The 18543-nt window shown below is 40.6% G+C and overlaps 1 protein-coding gene across 1 annotated transcript in view; it reads right to left on the minus strand.

Annotated features, from left to right (window-relative positions):
* The window catches only part of FRMPD1 (FERM and PDZ domain containing 1), a 123161-nt gene that overhangs the window by 16378 nt on the left and 88240 nt on the right, over positions 1 to 18543 (minus strand). Inside the window, exons 5-9 of the mRNA XM_039857022.1 lie at positions 11501 to 11658; positions 10533 to 10635; positions 7684 to 7729; positions 3172 to 3279; positions 1006 to 1202 (exon numbers count right to left, since the gene is read on the minus strand). Coding sequence (XP_039712956.1) covers positions 1006 to 1202; positions 3172 to 3279; positions 7684 to 7729; positions 10533 to 10635; positions 11501 to 11658 — 612 coding nt within the window. The remainder of the gene's footprint in view (positions 1 to 1005; positions 1203 to 3171; positions 3280 to 7683; positions 7730 to 10532; positions 10636 to 11500; positions 11659 to 18543) is intronic.

Raw genomic sequence — 18543 nt, forward strand, 5'->3', positions numbered from 1 at the left:
GTGTGTGTGTGTCTTGGCGACTATCCGTTACTTACAGCACTGGCGCATCTGAACCTGCTCTTCCCCTAGTATCAGAAGAGCTGGGCTCAGTACTTACTCTTACATTGTTTTCAGTGTTTGAGCAACCCCTTTGTTTGCTCGTTCCCTGAAGCCACACTCTAATACTATTTACTCCCTTCTTCAGAAACTAGAGTGCCATCCCTTATTGTCTATGGATAAAACCCAAACCCTGTTGTCATCTGAGGTCCTCCACAACCAGCTTGTGCTGTCTCTCACTCTTTCCATAAGAAAACAGCCAGTGCTCTAGTCCCGCTGGAATGGGTTACTACTCCGGGGCAACGAACGTCTTACTGGCTCTCTGCCTTAGTTCACGTGACTCCCTCCGACTGATGTGCACCCTCCATTCTCCCCCCACCCCCACAGCCCTGTCTCCACCCGTCCTTGTTGAATTTTTAGTTGCCCTTTAAAGTTCAGCTCAGGTCCAGCTTCTTTCCAAAGCCTTCTCTGACTTCCTGACAGGATGGAACAGATGGCGCCCTTTCCCTTGCACACAGAGCACTTCATTGTCCCTCTTTTTACAGCTCTGATTTCATCCTGCCCTGAACTACTGGGAGGTCCTTGAATGTCCATCCTCTCTCAACTAGGTTGTAAGCTCCTGGATGATGGAGACCACCTAGCTCTGTATGCACCCCCTCCAGAGCATTTCGTATAATGGAACTTGTTAAATATAAGTTGAACTGACCTCAACTCAGAACAGAATATTCAGGGGCCTGGGCCTGCCTTGCTACCTCACCTGGATTTTTAGCTGCTCTTGTCCTTTGGGTAACAGGTGGGCTCACTAAGAAGCAGGGAAGTCCAGTGGTTAAGGGTGAAAGCTTATGAGTTGTAATATGACCTTGGGCAAGTCATTTCATCTCTCTGAGCCCTGATTTCCTTCCCTTCAAGACGGTGATAAAATTTTGCTGGGTGATTGTGCAACTAAATGAGATAGCACAGTGCTCAGACTATGGTGGTTGTGAGCACACCAAGGCAACTGCAGGGCAGCCTCGGGGTTCTGGAAACCAACGATTCTCACTGGGAAGAAGATTCAAGTTTAGTTTTAATACCTTCACAGTTGTGTGTGCCTCGAACTTGAAAGCTTTGGTCTGTCCATTCTCCAGGTACAGCTTGAGCACATTGGGCATACACAGCAGAGAATTTCCCTGGAAAACAAAAGGACAGTGTTGAAATTGGCCCTTTCTACCCCAGTGACAAATCTTCGGTTTCCCCTGGCCCTGTCTGGCATGGAGAACAGGATCATCCCTAACCTCTTCACCATGCTATGGGTAAATTCTTGGCTTCTGGAGCTTTCTCCAATGGACGAGGCATAGGCCACACAGAGAGAAGGGCACACTTTGTTCAAGGTGAACAGCCACTAGACAGTCTCTGTGAGACATGAGAGATGGAGAAGAGTGAGACCTGCCACAAACACACTGATAGCACTGCACCAGCCTATATGATGTCTCATGATCAGCTGATACTTCACTGCTGTTTGCCACCCTTAGGGGATGCAATTCAGCAAGTCAGATGACAGTCATGCACACTGTCCCAAACTGTGCCTTGTGGGGTTGAAGTGAAACCCTTCAGAGCGCCCCCCACACACATTGCCCCATTTACTGCTGCATTTCCTGTAGTGAAGTATCACCAAAGGGCAGAAGGCTGCTCTCTGCCTTCACTCATCCCCACCATCACCCTAGACTTCCAGGACATCCTAAAGGGCTCTGTTACTCTTGGAGGGCCTTTTGGGAAGGAGGCATGGGACTGGTCTGTATTTGGTGACCCGTGCCAGCCAGAATTCCTGAGGTGGAGCAGGGCAGGGGAATGTTCCCTTTGGGTTTGGAGAATCTCTCCAAGGCCAGCTCTCACAAGTGACCTCTAAGTGTTTTGCTGCAAATAAAAATCCGGAGGGCTGGTGTCCTCTAGAATGAGTAAAGGTTCTAGAGTCCCCAAAACTTGAGATAGAACCAGTCCTGTTAGCTGGTTCTAGACCCTACTTCTCATCACTGTGTACTACTCTTAAAAATAAGTGTTTGAATCTACATTTAATTTGTGAAAGAGATTCAATCAATTTTCACCAATGTGGACATGCAGAGACTCGAATATTGCTGAGTGACACAGGATCTCAGGTCTCTTCTGATTAACCCATTAGGCATTTCACTGGCCCCTTCCTGAACAAATCCAGCTTTCACTCTCAGGTCTAATGAAGGTGTGGTTTGTTAAGTGGAAGGACAAGTAGAAAATAAGGTCCTGCAGATGTGAACCAGATCACCCAGATCCTTATTAAAATGGCCATGACTCCTCATTCGCTGGTGTCTATGATGAGAAGACCAGATAAGGACAAGCTCTGACCTGAAAGTTTCAAAATCGAAAACTGATCACTCAATTATGGCAATAGTTACAGACCACTGAGCGGGGGAGAGGGGAGAGGGAAATGTGTAAATTATGAATAAATGAATCTTTTATCCAATAGTCCACATTAAAAACATCAAACTCCAGCCAATATTTTCCTTTTACAAATATGTCTTCTGAACCCCAACCCTGGATCTCCTTATATCATAAAGGATGAGGCAGCATGTCATAGTGGAAAACTGAAGAACTCAAGTCCCAGAGACCTGGGCTCCTAGATTTTTTTGCTATGTGATCTCAGAGGTTAATTCTCTTAACCTCTCTGAGTCTCTGCTTTCTCTTTTGTTAAAATGCCTCCCCTGAAGGGTGTTGTAATGTCTAAGGATTATGTACACCAAAAGTTTAGGCTCTTAAAAAAAATAAGCCATCCCCACCACCATCACTACTATCAGTATATCACCTTCAGAGGAAACACTTAAAGATTCAAAATGAGAACCTAACAGTTGAAATCTGTTGAAATTTCATGGGCAGGAGAATGGAATCACTGAGTAACACTGAGCCACACCTACTGCTTCTCTCCCTGGCCCCCAACCAGAGTCTGCACTCCTCTCTCCGTCCATGGTTTGCAGGCATCTTACTGGGGGTGCACAGAATCTCTAGCAAACCCACTGCACTCTGTCTGTATTCTCTCTGTGCTGTGGGATTACAGTCTCAGGGAGCTGGGTGCCAGAAGGCAGCTCATTAGCTTCATGACAAATCATTTCAATCCCCTGACTAGTGACATACCTGGCTGTGGGCACTGATGAGCACTTCCTCAGCAAAGTGCACCTTCACAGGGTTGGTCTTCAGCCTGGCTCTCTTCTCCTCAGTCAGGAAGGATGATTTGGGGACTCCCTGAAAAACATTAACATGACACATTTTAGAACAGGGCTTCCATAAAAGCCATGTACAAATTCCATTTCTTAAAAATAAAAGTGAAAACTCCGACAGCTGTTAAGGATTCAATTAGCACCCACAGAGAAGGACAACATCCCATTAAAGTTCTTTTGATAAAATCTAGGGATCTCAATACACACAATGTTCTCACATGTCTGAGAATAGTTGAACATTCAATACAGTAGCAAAATGGCTGCTGTATGACAAAGACAAAGAGAACTGGCCTGTGAACTAGGAGACCTTAATTTCAGCCCAAGTTCTGCTACTCAACAGTTGTGAGAACTACTTCAAACACAAATTCTCACCAATTGTGTGAGTGTGAGTGCATGTGCACACATGTGTGTAAAACAAAACAAAATAACTCCATGATGCTGGCCAAGTCATTGCCCCTCTGGTCTTCAGTCTTCCCATCTGTACGATGTGGGAGTTGGACCAGACACTTCCAGGGCTCCCTGAAGCTCTGACCCCTGTGATTTATCCTTGATCCCTCTTTGATCTTCTTATATCTTCTGGGTGGCACCCTCTTTCCCCAGAAGTAAAAAGAGTCATCACAAGTTGGTATGAGTATGTGGTGAAGCCCTGGGCCTACACCATATCAGGCTAAATTGTGGCACTTAACGAACAGCAAGTTGCATGATCTAGACCAACAGGATGGGATCTACCTGGATGAAACCCTGATACACTATTTCCTGGCCTGACATCCTATGTTTCCTTAATCTGGATCGCCCTTTAGGATAGCCTCTAGAATGTTTACATGTGTAAGAGTCCTCAGATGGAGCTCTGGGCCACGTTCTGAGTGGCTGAGGGAAGAGCTATGGAACAGTAATCAACTAGTTCCACCAACTGCTGGAAACAATGCTCACAGACTCAGGTATCAATAGATCAATGCTGTGAAGTACATGAAGTGAACATATGGCCCTGAAATTTTAATGCAAGAAGATAAATAAGATCTTACAGCAACGAGAACCTTGGTGTGACAGAGTTCATGACTAGGATTTAATATCTCAAATACAGAGTTTACTTTTTGAAAAAAAAGATTAGTAGAAGAAGGGCAAATAGTAATGTTCCCAGAGAATAGGCACACTTGTGTCATAATCCCTCAACTAATTATTTAACCTTGATGTGCTTCTTTTTCAAGCAGAATAGTTTTCCAACCAGAAGAAATAGAAGGAATAAGGGAAAGAGAAAGTTAAAACCCAAAATTAGTGATGAGACTATCAGACTGATTTGAATGAGTTCAAGACACCTATACCAGTGAATCTAAGGGGCTGATATGTAACAGCTGGCATCACCTACAAAATAGAATGGAAAAAATATTAAGAGACTGAAGATGGTTAAGTATCAAATTTCCCAGAAAATAAATATGGAAGATTCAAGAAAACACATATTAATAAGCTTGTCATTATAATTCTTGGCAAAACCCAAGACAAGAGATGGTCAGAGAGCTTTTTAGATATTGATCACTAACAACTAATATGGAGTTACCAAGAACAAGTCAGAGCCAACCAAGTTCATTTTTCTTTTGAAGATGGGATTCCAGATTGGTAGGCCAGGGTCCTGTGGATACAGTAGTATTCCTTCATTCTTGCAAAGTATTTGATAAGGTCTCCTATAATCCCCCTGTGGAGAAGGCCAGATGCAGAGCCATTAGGTAGATTCAAAACTAGTTGACTTACACGCAAAATTGTCTTGATTTCTAGCTAAGCAACTCAGGCTCCCTTTAGCTCAATTCTCATCCATTATGCTAAACATAATGGATGAGAATTGAGCTATATTCTCACTAGGTGAAGTCAGAGAAATTGGACTTACTAAACCTGTGAATGACATAGAGTTGCAAGGTGTCAACAGATCTCAGGCAGCAGAAATTTGAGAAGAAAGATAAAGGACTTGGGAATCTAAAAGAAATGTATGGGAAATTTGAGGACCAGGGGCAGCTATGGGTCAGAGGCCAGGCAATCACTAAGAACAAGCATAAGAGGGTGTAGGAGGACAGGGCTATCAAGAGCTAAAGGGAACAGAGTAAAGTGAGAGGCCAAAGGAACAGGCACAACCACCACCACCCTAAAGATGCAAAGGAATGAGAAATCAAGGGCAGAACAAAGGAAAGAAATAGAGAGAAAAATAATCTGCAGAGGCAACTGCTATTGTCTTTCACTCTAGGGAGAGCAATCCTATAAGAGTTCGGTCCAGAGCTGGATCAGGCTAATGGATATCAACTGGCTGGATAATGGAGGAAATGAAAGAGACTTGAAAAGAGGTGGTTCCTTGACAGGAAGGGAGAATGACTACAACTGATGACTGTACAAATATGCCACAACTCCCTGACTGTAAAATCTCAGCATGACAGAACATCAGGCCAAAGCAACATGATTTGACAAGAAATTAATGTGAAATGTGGTACTGAGGATTGAAAAAATCAATTGCACAAGCATGGGATGGGGTTGGGGGGTGGGGTGGCTGGCAGGGCTGGCTGGGAAGATATTCAATCGAAAACTAACTAAGTTTTTGGTCAACCACAAGTTTCACCCAAGCCAAAAGCGTGACTGGGCCTGCTAAGCCAATCTTGGGCTTCAACAGTGTTCTTGGTGCATGTTGGAACTGCACCTTCTGTTCCCTGTGGTACTTGCACCAGTTGACCATAGGTGGGACTACATTCTGGGTGCCACTAGTTGGGAGTGTCACCGCAAAATTGGAATCTGTCCAGAAAGTTATCAGAGAAACATATCATATAATGAAGAATTGATGGAACAATGTCAAGCCCAGGGAAGAGATGGCTACACTTCCAAATCTTTGAAAAGCTATTTCGTACAAGGTAGACTTGTTCTGAACTAGGACTAGTTAGGAGACTTGTTCTGAACTAGGACTAGTTAGTGGGGGTCATGGGAAAGAAGGGCATCTCTTCCATGTGAAACCACCCAACCATGAAACCAGCTGCTTTGACAAAGAAGAAGCTCTCTGGCATGGAAATGCCCAATCCACAGGCCCCACCATGCCTCCTATACTTTTACACTTCAGTGTCAGCTCTGCTACCTGTGTACCTTGGCATCTAAAGCATATTGCAAACCACTCATTTGAGCCATCCAATATTAAAGAGAGACAAAGGATATGAGTTACCCTTCATTCTAGGATATCTTAGGTCTCCTGGGTTCTAAATTGATTCATCAGAGAACAGCAGACCTTACCTAATAAAAACTCTGTGCATGTTTTTGCTGAACTAAGAGTTAATGCTTAAAAGGGAACTGAAAGGGACAAGTTGGAAAATATTTCTTCACCTTTTTTGCAATCTTCCCCCTCCTTCTGCCCCGGATTGGCCAATGCCATTTTATGAAGACGGCAGGGTTTTTAGGAAATAGAATAGCATAATACTAATAAGTGTGAGTTCTGGAGTCTAACTACCTGGAAAATAACCCGGCTCCACCAATTTCTTCATGTAATTTTTAATTATTTTCTAACAAGTCTATAACTGTAGTTTTGCTTTTTTATTTGCCTCCATCTTTACTTAGGACATTGCATTTTTATTTCCAAATGGCTAGATGGTTTCAATTAAGTTTTTTATAGTTATTAATTTCTATTTTATTATATTCTGGAAAAGAGACCTATACAGTTTCTTATTTGGGGAATTTGCTGAGATTTTTGATAGCCTGGTAATGTGGTCAGTTAGACTATTAAATGCATTATTAAAATTCTCTATGCCCCTATTTATTTTTTGTCTTTATGTGGCCAAAGCTATGAGGTATGTATTAAAGTCTCTCAGAATGAGAATTTTATTTCAACTTTTCCTTCTTGATAGTTTTATAATTTGTAATTTGATACATACTTTCCTTTGTATTACACATAAAGGGCTCCTTGGCCTGTAGTGGAGGAAATTGCCAGTTCCTCTCTGTGCATCAGCTATGCACACCTTGCCTTGTGAAGAACATCAGAGCTGATAAAACATGATCATATCCAATACCTCATCTGGTCCTCATAACAACCCATTAGAGAGACAAAGCAGTTATTGTCATCATCAGTTTTACAAAAGTGAAAACTGAAATTAAATGACTTGTCCAAAGTCATACCACTCAAACCTGTCTTGAGACCTATAGTTTGATGCCCTTTTCATCATCCCACTCTGCATAGTTACAGGTCTGTCTCCTTAGCTGGACCATGAGTTCTTGAGGGCTGGACTCATATCTGTTTCTTCTAATACAATGAGGCATAGGTGGTCTTCAGGCAACACTAACTGCCTGGCTACCTACTGCCTGATAGCTGCCCCCTCTGCCCTCTGCCTTCCCTATTTATCCCCTGAGGGATATCCCACAGGAAGGATAGGATCTTGGGGTCAAGAAGAGTGAAACTAACACACAGGACATAGAAATTTACCGACGTGCAACGAGCAACTGTGATTGAAAGAGAATCTCCAGCTTCCCTGAAAAAAAAAAAGAGAGAGAAACATTTGATCATTCTGAGCGATATGCGTGTGTGTGTCAAAAAGACTGGCAGAATTACAAAGTAGCCTTTCTTGCCTCAACTTCTTTGGCTCAGCAAAATTGAGAAGGACACTGAGGAAAACAAAGGAATTTAAGTTGCACCAAAGTGCCCCTGCTACCTTGAGGGAATCGTCAGATACTTGCCTCTACCACCTAGTCCATACCTACAGTTACTAAATTAAGTCACTTAGTCTTAGTTTAGTCTATATAAAGGAGAATTCATCCAGTTGCTATAACCACTAGCTAGGTTTATGTCCAAAAACAAATTTTTAAGAGAAAACACAGCAATAACACAGATAACTTGGGTTATTATATCAGAACACTTAGGCTAAACATTTCACTAAATAAAATGAATGTGAATAACATTTATCAGATAAAAGCCAACCAATTTATGGTGTTTGGGCACACAGAGTCAGTGTAATTAGCCCAATCAAGATACTAGACATTTTTGTCTTGTTATTATTTCTTAGATTCCCAAAGTGATCAGATCTACCAGATAACTACCAAACTCCCACTTTGTATTAGAGAATAGAACCAAAAAGTAGATCCATATTTTCCTTTTTCTTTGCCATTGCTACACAGAGAGGCAGTTTGCAAAAATAATTTCATTTGACTTCTTGTAATATGAACATCTAGGCCAACTACTGCTGGTGTGTTACTTCCTCAAATGGATAAACTCAACCTGAAGTTTCTAAGTGTCTGGGGACTGCCTCCTCCATTTTATATGAGAATAGGCCTTTTCCAAGATAATTTATAACAAACCAAGCTCCAAGTGTTCTCAAAAGGACACTTTGGCCTCACAAAGAGCTGGAGGAATTAGAGAGGTTTTGTTGGTTTTGTTGTTCTGCCATTTTGCTTTGCTTGTTTTTTTCCCACAGAACTGGCAATGACACTGGGAACTAAGCTAAAAAAGTCAGGATTCCCACACATGATGTATGGCAGGGAGCACAGATGCACAGTGCACATCAAGTCACATTCTTGTTCAGAAGTCTTCAATGGCTCATCCTTCCAGGAGTAAAATAACACCTGGACTTGCTGTGTTAGCATTCATGACCCTCCATCACCTGGGCCCCATTTCACAGAACTTTTGTCTAGGCATCCGGTGCCTTAGGCCTCATGGGGAATGCTCAGCTCCGTTCTGCACTCTGTCATTCCTGCTTATCTCTTTGCCTGGATCACCCTTCACCTCCATCTTTGTGGGACAAATCCTACCCAGCATTAAAGGTACAGCTGGAAGATGTCTGGACTCTCTCTCTGTTGTGTCAAACCACAACTTTCCCACAAGCTGGAGGAATCTCCAGCATTTACAGTCCCTTCCCTCTGCTTCTCTGGATGCGGTGTCTGCTCTCAATCCCAGCAGAGTGTGCATGAGTTGTTTCTGCACTACCAGCCTATAAGTGTCTGGGCAGGGGAGCCTCTTTGCCCCACAGATCTCATTGCCCAGAGAAGGTGCTCAGTGAAGAGATCGGGGTTCAAAGTTACCTAAACACCCAAATTCTGGTGTACTGCTTTAAACTGTGAATCCTTCTGTTCATTAGTCACAGTTTGATCTAGCCTGGCAGAAATAGTAGTAGTACTGAAAATCTAAAATTCATTTGCTAGAGTTGATTGTCTTTGAGAAAATCATCCAATAATTGGGAAAGCAAACTTCATGATTTCCATAACCATACTTCATTTTTTAAAAAGAAATCACCAAATCCTTTCCAGGTTGTCCTACTCACCCAACCGATTCTCTGTCAGTCTTGAAGCAATACTGGGCTTGGCTAAAAGGATTTTATTTTCTACACTTTGACGGATTTTCTGTAAATCTTAAGCTGTGTCTCTCCGCGGCAAGACTGTGTGCTTCCTAGGATTGGAGACAGCATCCTACGGTATCATTTTTCTCTTTCTCTGACTTTGTTATTGTTTCCTATTATTCAGTGTGAATAATGAAATGGACAACCTTCCTAACCAAATCAGTTTAGCCATTCACAAAAAAGCACAAACTAAAATACAAACTTGAAGTATCTTCAAGTTGAGTTTCATCCAATTCAATTTCTTATTTCTCCTTAAAGTCATTAAAACAGGTTTGAGTAAAAAAATTTAAAAGACAAAGCCTACAAAATGTTTGTTAGTCCTCTTCACTCCTATCACTGACATTCCTCCATCTTAAAACCAGAGTCACCAATTGTCAGTGCCAACCATATCCGCTTGTTCAACAGAGTACCACTATGTGTCTGGTCTCAAGGAGATCATGGTCTAGGCAGGAAGTGAGGCATTTAAACAAATCACAATGACACCAGGTAGAAGATAGTAGGTGCCATATCAATGAAACTACATAAACGCCAAGCAAGCTGTATCTGCAAGAACATTTACGAAGAGATATAAAGAGTTAAAGAAGAACGAACAGATTGAGGATCAATTTAGTCCAATCTTTGACATATATCACAATGCTATAAATCCTTAAAGGGTAGGGTCTATGTATTATTCATAATTACATTTCCCATAGTGCCTAGCACAGTGTCTTAGGCATAATGGGGTTTCGATACATATAGTACCTTCTGCCTCCCAGTTGTTTCTGTAGGCAGATGAAAGACAGCAGAACGTAACTGAGATGGAATCCTAAAATTAGGCTATTGTTGCTGCTCTAAAGGAGACAGGACCCTACTAAAACCACAGGGAGATCAGTTACGCCATTCCGGTTGCCCATCTCTGCTCTATGGTAATCCGTGTGACTCCGGATGTTGGAAGACAATTTAGTACCTCAGAATATCAACTGCTCGTTCATAGGAGAGGTCTTCGGCAGGCTCGTTGTTCACCTGGAGAATCTGATCACCGGGGAAAAGCTTGCCATGAGCGCAGCCTCCTATTGGACAGAAAAAAAGTAATTGGTGCTTGCCCCAGGAGGGCCCAGATCCCGTATGTCAAAGCAGCACACCTGAATGGCAGCCTATCCTTGACCCCTCCTAACCCTAACCCCCAATCAGCCTTGGGCTCACACGTATCTCACTTTTCCTGTTTACAAATTGTGGGTAACATACCTATCATCCATCACCTTCAAGGGATGTTAGCAGGCTGTCTGGGAAAGATGACTAGCAGAACCCCCTGAATCAACAGAGCAGGCCAGTGAATCTAATACATTCATTTCTAAAGAACTCTGGGGTGTGTGTATGTATGTGTGTTTGTGTGTGTGCACATGTGTAAATTGAAATTAATGGGTTTTAACTAGTCCCAGATCTAACATCAATACATAGCTGAAGTATAAAAACATTAGACATTCCCAGCCTGCTCCTCTTCACCCTGATACAGCTTATATTTTACAAAGACTCAAGGGAAAACAAATCGATAATTTCTATTACTGTCTGGCTAGAAACTCTTCCTAGCTTATAGCATGCAGGGTTCAAAGAGGAGCACTGGCTGATCCAAACACTGTCACTGCCCCCGAGACTGTCCAGGGAGTCGAGGGTAGGCAAAGCCCTGTCTGAAGCCAACAGGACCCTGGGGTTCAGATCAGCAAGTGCACCTGCAGCTCTCTCCCTCCTGGCACCAAAGGAAGGTGCAAAGCCCCAAAGAGAATTAGGTCAGAATTAGGCCAGAATTAGGTGTTCCTTTTCTAACGTCCTGGGGCAGCATTTTCTAAATATGTTATAGGACAGCGAGATGGGAAGAAAACCAGGGCTATTTCCACCCAGGAAGCCAAGCTCCTTTCTCATTTCCCAGTCAGCCCCTACCTGCTGTGACGGCCACCACTGTGAGGGGAAGGCTCTCAGAAATGTGAAATCCATAGTCCTGCAGGAGGGTGTCTTTGTCTATTTTTACTGTGTGTTTCACAGGGGTGAGGGTCTGGATTGGAATCCCGGGGGCCCCATCAGCTGCAGCAACTTTAGCCCTGGAAGAGAAGACGTGTGTAAAGAAGAGAGAGAGGGGATTCTAGTTGGTGGCCACAACTTGGTCAGCCCTAGGCATCCTGAAGGAAGAAGATGCAGAGTTGAGCAGACACCAACTCTCCTTTAACAGAGATAAGACACAAACACCAGTAGATAAAACACCAAGTAGAATAAAGCAGCGTGCCCTAAAAAGGAAGTCATGCACTGCTATGGGCATTCAGAGAAAAGGGGAGCATTTTTAACGTCGTGAGGTAGGGGATAAAAAATCAGGGAAGCATTTGCTATCTGGAAGCGGCGGCATTTAAGAGGTGTTGAGAGTACACCCTCACAGCCCAGATCCTGGCACACAGAAGATATTCAGTAACTGCTGCTGAGTGGATGGATGCATGGATGTATGGATGGATGAATGAATGCACGGATGCACAGACAGGCATTCTAGGCAGGAGGCACTGCTTGAGAAGAGGTATAGAAGAAGAAAAACACGGAGTGCAAACAGAATAAGGAGTTGCTCAGTTTGGATGACTAACTTTACAAGTGGATTGTATCTTTGATGATTTTTTTTTGCTTTATGATGCATTTTGCTTCCCCTTCAACTTGGTAACTATGAGAATTTCATATGAAACCTCAGATAGGGAGGACTCTCTCTATATTAATCTTTAAAAACATATGTGTTCTCTATAAATTTAAAATGAGGTAAGTGGAAAGTTGTATTTTCTATCTTGCAAAACCACAAAGAGAGTCACAGACTATTTCTCACTTGTCTGTGGCAAATGATTTTTCTCCAAGAGTCAGTGGTTTTTTCTGAGGAAGGTCAAATTGTGATGAGATGAGCTGTTTATTGTCACTATAAACTACAGAAATGTGGAGGAGTAACAGCTCCCTTGAGGCTTAGTAGTTAAGGTCTATCATTTATTCTCATCCATTTACCAAACACTGTCAGGAACTCTGACTAATGTAATAGGACCTCACTTATCTGAAAATCACCTCTCTGTCATTTATAATGATCTCCAATTTCAACAAGCACAAGGAAATATGAAAAACTGCCCAAACTTGTCACATGGAGCCCAAACTCATGTGACAAGTCCAAGTACAAAGCCTCCTGAACATTATCTATCAAGGAGCTCCTCAGACCCTGGCTTAGAGCAGATTTCAGCTGTCTGAATAGAGGATGATCTGACCCACACAGCTTAGAAGCAAAGCAATTTCTTATGGGCAAGCACATGAGTAATACTGAGAAATGTTAGCAGATAGGCCCAATGAGAGAGAAGAAACAGAAAGCTGTGAAAATTTATACTGAATAAAACCCATAGCTATTCCTGATTTAAAAAAAAAACAAAAAACAAACAAAAAAAAAACTTTAAAGCTATGAAAAGGCCTTTCTGAATAGTATAAAAATAATACACTATACTGAAAGCCGAAAATCAACATCTATGTTCCTTTAAAAAAGCAACAGTATGGATATCTTAGACACTACACCTATTTAATGCAGCAGGAGAAATGGAGTAATAGTTTTCACAGAGGGAAAAACAATAAGAGGCATAATAAGCAGAGGAAATGGAAAAGTACCACCTTTTTTTTTTTTAAACAGATGATGATCTATATCTAGAAAATGATCAACAAAGAGAATTGCTAGTGCTAAAAAAAAAATCACTTTGGTAAAGTTGCAAGATAAAAACACAAAACACAGCCACAAAAAGCATTCAACAATTCATTAAAAACAGATTAGTTGAATGTGTATTAGGTGGTAGGTATTCTTAATGAGCTGATGCAATAAGGGAAGACATAAGTAATTGGTCAAAATTATACTGGATTCCAAACTAGTCTCCTTGGAGTTCCTCAGATACAATGGCCTTTGTGCAAACTCTTCCCTCTGCCTAGACTCTACCCCTCCATCCCTAACACACACATTCTCTAGGGATTTCCTCAACTATATACTTTATCTGCCCAACTCCTATCCTATCTTCTGGTTTTGTGGAAATAGCCCACGCCTTCTGCTGAACGGACCCACAGAAACTGCACATCCCTTTTTGAAACACATCATATTTATAATGACCACTGTGAGATCTCTGGTCCTGTCCATACTTTGCATGGCAAAACTCATGTCCTTCTTTTCCCACGTGCTGAACTCGATGCTGAGCATAGAGTAAGGTTTGATAAATGTTTGCAGAACAGAAGGAAAAACAAGCCTCATCACATGGTTAAAACAGAATCCATTTGAATGCTTTTCAAATGGGTAGGCTTCAGTTATCTGACTTTTTCATTTGGAAGGGTGCGCTCCTCAACAAAGGTAGACAAATGAGCCCCACTGTGTTGACTAATCCCTGGACAGTGTCAGTAGCTTTAGCCTGAAGTCTGGATTTGACCTTTTTCCCAAAGGCCACATTTCAGCTTTTGTTTGGGAAGGGATTGCTTAAGAACATGACCCAACTGGCCTCTCCTCACGAAGAATGTTCAATAATTGAATGGGAGCGGAAGGAAATGATCTCTGTAGCAAAATGTCCTCCTCTGAAGCATCTTATAAATATCAAACTGAGCTCTGATAATCCAATCCAAAAACCTACGTCTGCTGCCTTCGTAATGGTTTCAAATCATAAACCCGAGGTCATTACTGTGATTTTACATTGGCGCAGCATAAGACCTGTGGCTGCAGTAATGAAATTCCTGTCTGATAACCGGATCTAGTCTAAGGTAGAACTAGAAAAAAACATGTTAAATTTATCATAAAACTAGTTTCGTCTAGAGCAAATCTATATTTTATGGGTTATAAGTTCATATTGAGCTGATCAATAACACTAAAATAGGAAAATTACTAGATTATGCCTCAAATATTCTCGGGCTTTTTATCTGATCTGTGATAGGGGTAAAACATTTTACTCTGTCTTGTAACAACAAAGAATTCACCTTTGAGTTCTAGCAGGATGTGGAGAAATTATTTTGAATTTATATTTAAACACTGTATTATGTTCATCCAGCTTGAGTGATCTCAAAAACTAAAGTCTGGTATAAGCTGGATTTTTAATCTAAAGTTTATTCAAAGAAAGAAGAAATGGAAGTAGCAGTTTACACCACTAAGAAATTTAGCATGTAGTCGTAATCATGGGACTACGTTTGTGGCTGTGACAGTTTCTAGGAGACCACTGAACATATATATTGTGAGTATAGTGCTATAGGGCAAAGGCCTACAGATGTGAGTAAGAGAAATTATTCCATTATTACTTTAAAAAGGAGATTCAAGAGATAATGGAACCTTCAGGAACCTTCCAGCCTGTTTTTCTCCAATCGTTTTACTTTTGCCCATGGGTAAAATAAAAAATTGGTATCTAAAATGGTCTTTCCACATCATTAGGAATATTAGGCCGAATGAGGCCATCCCTATAATTAGTAAACAGACATTGATGGTTTGTAATGAACAAGTAAATTTGGAAAGCCTGTAAAACCACAAGCATGTGTATGTGTCTCTGTGCACATGTGTGCAGACATGTGCATGTGTGTTCATTAGTATTAAGATTCAAGATTTAAAAAATCATCTTTTTAAGCCTGAAGATGAAACCAAGCACTAAGAAGAAGGCATCAAGTTGCATTAAGCTCTTTGTTTCTTTATGTCTTGCTTTATAAAACTTTTCCAGATTAAACAAAAGAAAATTCAGTAAAACTTATGCTGAATTGTTTTCATAATACAATAAAATTATTCTAAAGTTTACATGAAAGAATAGGCAGGTAAGAGTGAAAAAACTGAAAACAAAGAGTAAAAAAAAGTCTAGTTTAATAAATAATAAATGTAAATAGTTTTAATACAGGTGTGTGAAAAGAGGCAGTTAGATCACTGGAACAGGAGAGCTAGCCTTAGAAAAAAATCCAATTTCCCACTCACGACACAGGAATTTTACATATGATAAATGAGGGATGATTAATCAGTAAAGAAAGGAAAGATCAGTCACAATTAATGGTGATGCAAACTAATCAAGTTAGAGCTTCATCGCAAGCCTATACTAAAATAAACTCCACATTAAAGGATTAAATATAAAGCATTTTAAACTATTAAATTGAAAATTAATTTAATTATTGGGTGATAATTTTCTAAGCTTAGAAGCAACCAAATAAATTGTGAAGAGAATACTATTTAACCATATAAAAAACAAAATTTCTGTAGGAGAGAAAAAATTGGTATAAGTGGAAAAGTATCACTTCTACAGTTATACAAAGCTCTTAAGATGGCAATTAAGTTAAAAACAGTTAAAATTAGTTTATGATATGTCACTATGTTGCAGCTTTTATTAAGGAGTTTGTATTGCATTATTTATACAGAAATTCAAAACATGTCACAGAGATCATTTGGAGAGTTAGCTATTTCTAAAAGAGCACTGATACTGTAAATGTTATTTTTATACTGGAATGTGAAATTAAGTAGTGAGAGTCCTCATCATCATATCTGAATAATTTTGTATCACTAGACTTGTACCTACCCAAGCATACACACTCATTCAAACTGAGTGCCACTATTTGAATTTATAACAATAACCACCCACTGAAAACTAATTTAAAATTTAAGAATTCAAAGCAACTTTGAAAGCTGACACTCCTCTCCAGAAAAATACACATTTTAAGATGTATTATAAAGTTCTAACAGTACCCCAGGTTCATAAAAGTTATCAATTTGTCTAGCGATGCTTGAAAAATGAAAAGTTATTTCTAACTAATTTGTTCCTAGATGATTCAATTAGAGTCAGAGATAAGGTTTAAATTTCATGACAAATATGAAAAATACAATAATTACAAGTAAAGAAAGTACAACTGGCTGAAATGATTGGAGGCTTTTAAAAATCTGAAAAAGAAGATTGCTAAAAGATATGTGTAAAATTGTAGGACTGCAGATGAATTTGTTTACCTTTTTTTGACTATTAAAAACACTTTGATGTACTTCTTTCATTTCTTGTCTTGGCTATCAGGAAACACAGAGCCAATCTTTGTACTCAAATGCAAAATCCTATGTCTAATTGGTTTATAATCCATTTTTAGCATTTCTGGTTTTGATTTCAATTTTTCTACATGTTTTTAAACTGTAAGCCATCAAAAATCCCTTTTGGGAGAAAGATGGATGAAAAATGTAAACATACTCTGAACTCTTCCCAGGCTGAAGATACTTTGTAAAACAAGACAGCCACGGTTACTGGTCTCATATGTGGTAGGGGGTCTGGGAGAGAAGGACCGTATAATAAACAGATGGGGGAAGTAGACGATAAATAAGAAAACGAATGGGTTTATTAGAAAGTGTGAGGAGAGGAGAAGCACTCTGAAGGAAACAACAGTGCCTAGGACCCACTGTGCCAAGGAAGCAGGAGGAGCAAGATGAGACTGAGCAGTTGGGCCGCGGCCAGATCATAAAGGGACTTCCAGGCCATGACACAATGGCAGTGAGCTACGAATGGTTTGGGGTGGGGTGGATGGAACTGGAGGTGAAAGTGTGGGACAGGAGTGGTTTGTATTTTGAAAATTCCACTATGGCTTTTGGGTGGAGAACAGGCTCGAGCGGAGAAAAAGTGAGTGACTATGGCAGTGTACCCAGAGACAGTGAGGAAGATAGATCTGAGGTGAGCTGAGAGGGGTTGCTGATGGGATAGAGGCAGAGTGTGAGGAAGACAGAGAAATTCAGGATGTCTCCTACTTTTCTTGACTAAGCAACTGGGTGATAGGTGGTAATGTTTACTCTACTCCAGGGAAACTGCAATGATTTACCCCACACTTAGCTTTTCGGTTCTTTTTTTCTTTTCTTTTCTTTTCTTTTTTTTAATGCCTACAGCACCCAGTCTTCCTAGGTAGTTTCTCATCTAAGTACTAACCAGGCCCGACCTTGCCTAGCTTCCGAGAGCTTTTCAGTTCTTGATCATCACATAATCTGAAGACACCAAGGACCCAGCCTCTATCGATGTTGCAGAATTAGAGATGAGAAGCAATTTAAATAAAGCTACGTGTGATTTATCCTAGAAACACATATATTATGTTTTCCATAGACACTGCCAAGAACTTTTCTCTTTTTCTTTTTTCTTGAGCACTTGGAAAATAAAACTCCCTAGACACATAGAAAAATGTTCAATATCATCTGCCATCAGGAAAATGCAGATCAAAACTACAATGGGATACTACTTCATACCCAGCAGGACGGCTACAATAAAAAAGACAGATAATATCGAGTGTTAAAAAAGATATGGGGACATTGGAACCATCAGACCCTGCTGGTGGAACTGTAAAATGCCATAGACACTTTGGAAAATGTCTGGCAATTCCTCAAAAGGTTAAAGATCAAGTTGTTATGTGACCCAGTTTTTACACTCCTAAATATATACTGAAGAGAAATGAAAACATATGTTCAAACAAAAACTTTTACGCAAATATTCATAGCAGCATTATTCATAATAGCCCAAAAGTGGGAACAACTCAAGTATACATTAACTAATGAATGACCAAAGTAAATATTCCATAATGGAATATTTGGCAATAAAAAGGAACGAAATGCTGATACATGCTATAACATGGATGAACCTTGAATACATTATGCTAAGTAAAAGAAGCCAGTCATAAAAGACCATGTGTCATATTATTCCATTTATGTGTAATGCCCAGAATAGGAGAATCTATAGAGACAGAAAGTAGACAAGTAGCTGCCTAGGGCTGGAGGAGGGGCAAATGAGGAATGACTAGTAGTGGGTAGGGAGTTTCTTCGGGAGTATTGAAATTAGAACTCTAAAATTAAAATCCTAAAATTTAGTCAACATCACGTTAAAGTTATACACACCTCTATTCTGCGGGAGTTCTCACTGCCTTTAATGTGCTAAAATGCATGATGAATCACCAAGTGGTGGTGGGGGCTGCATAGGAGTGGGACACAGGCT

This window comes from Pteropus medius, unplaced genomic scaffold (assembly GCF_902729225.1).
Source record: "Pteropus medius unplaced genomic scaffold, Ma_sr-lr_union100, whole genome shotgun sequence".
Taxonomy (NCBI): domain Eukaryota; kingdom Metazoa; phylum Chordata; class Mammalia; order Chiroptera; family Pteropodidae; genus Pteropus; species Pteropus medius.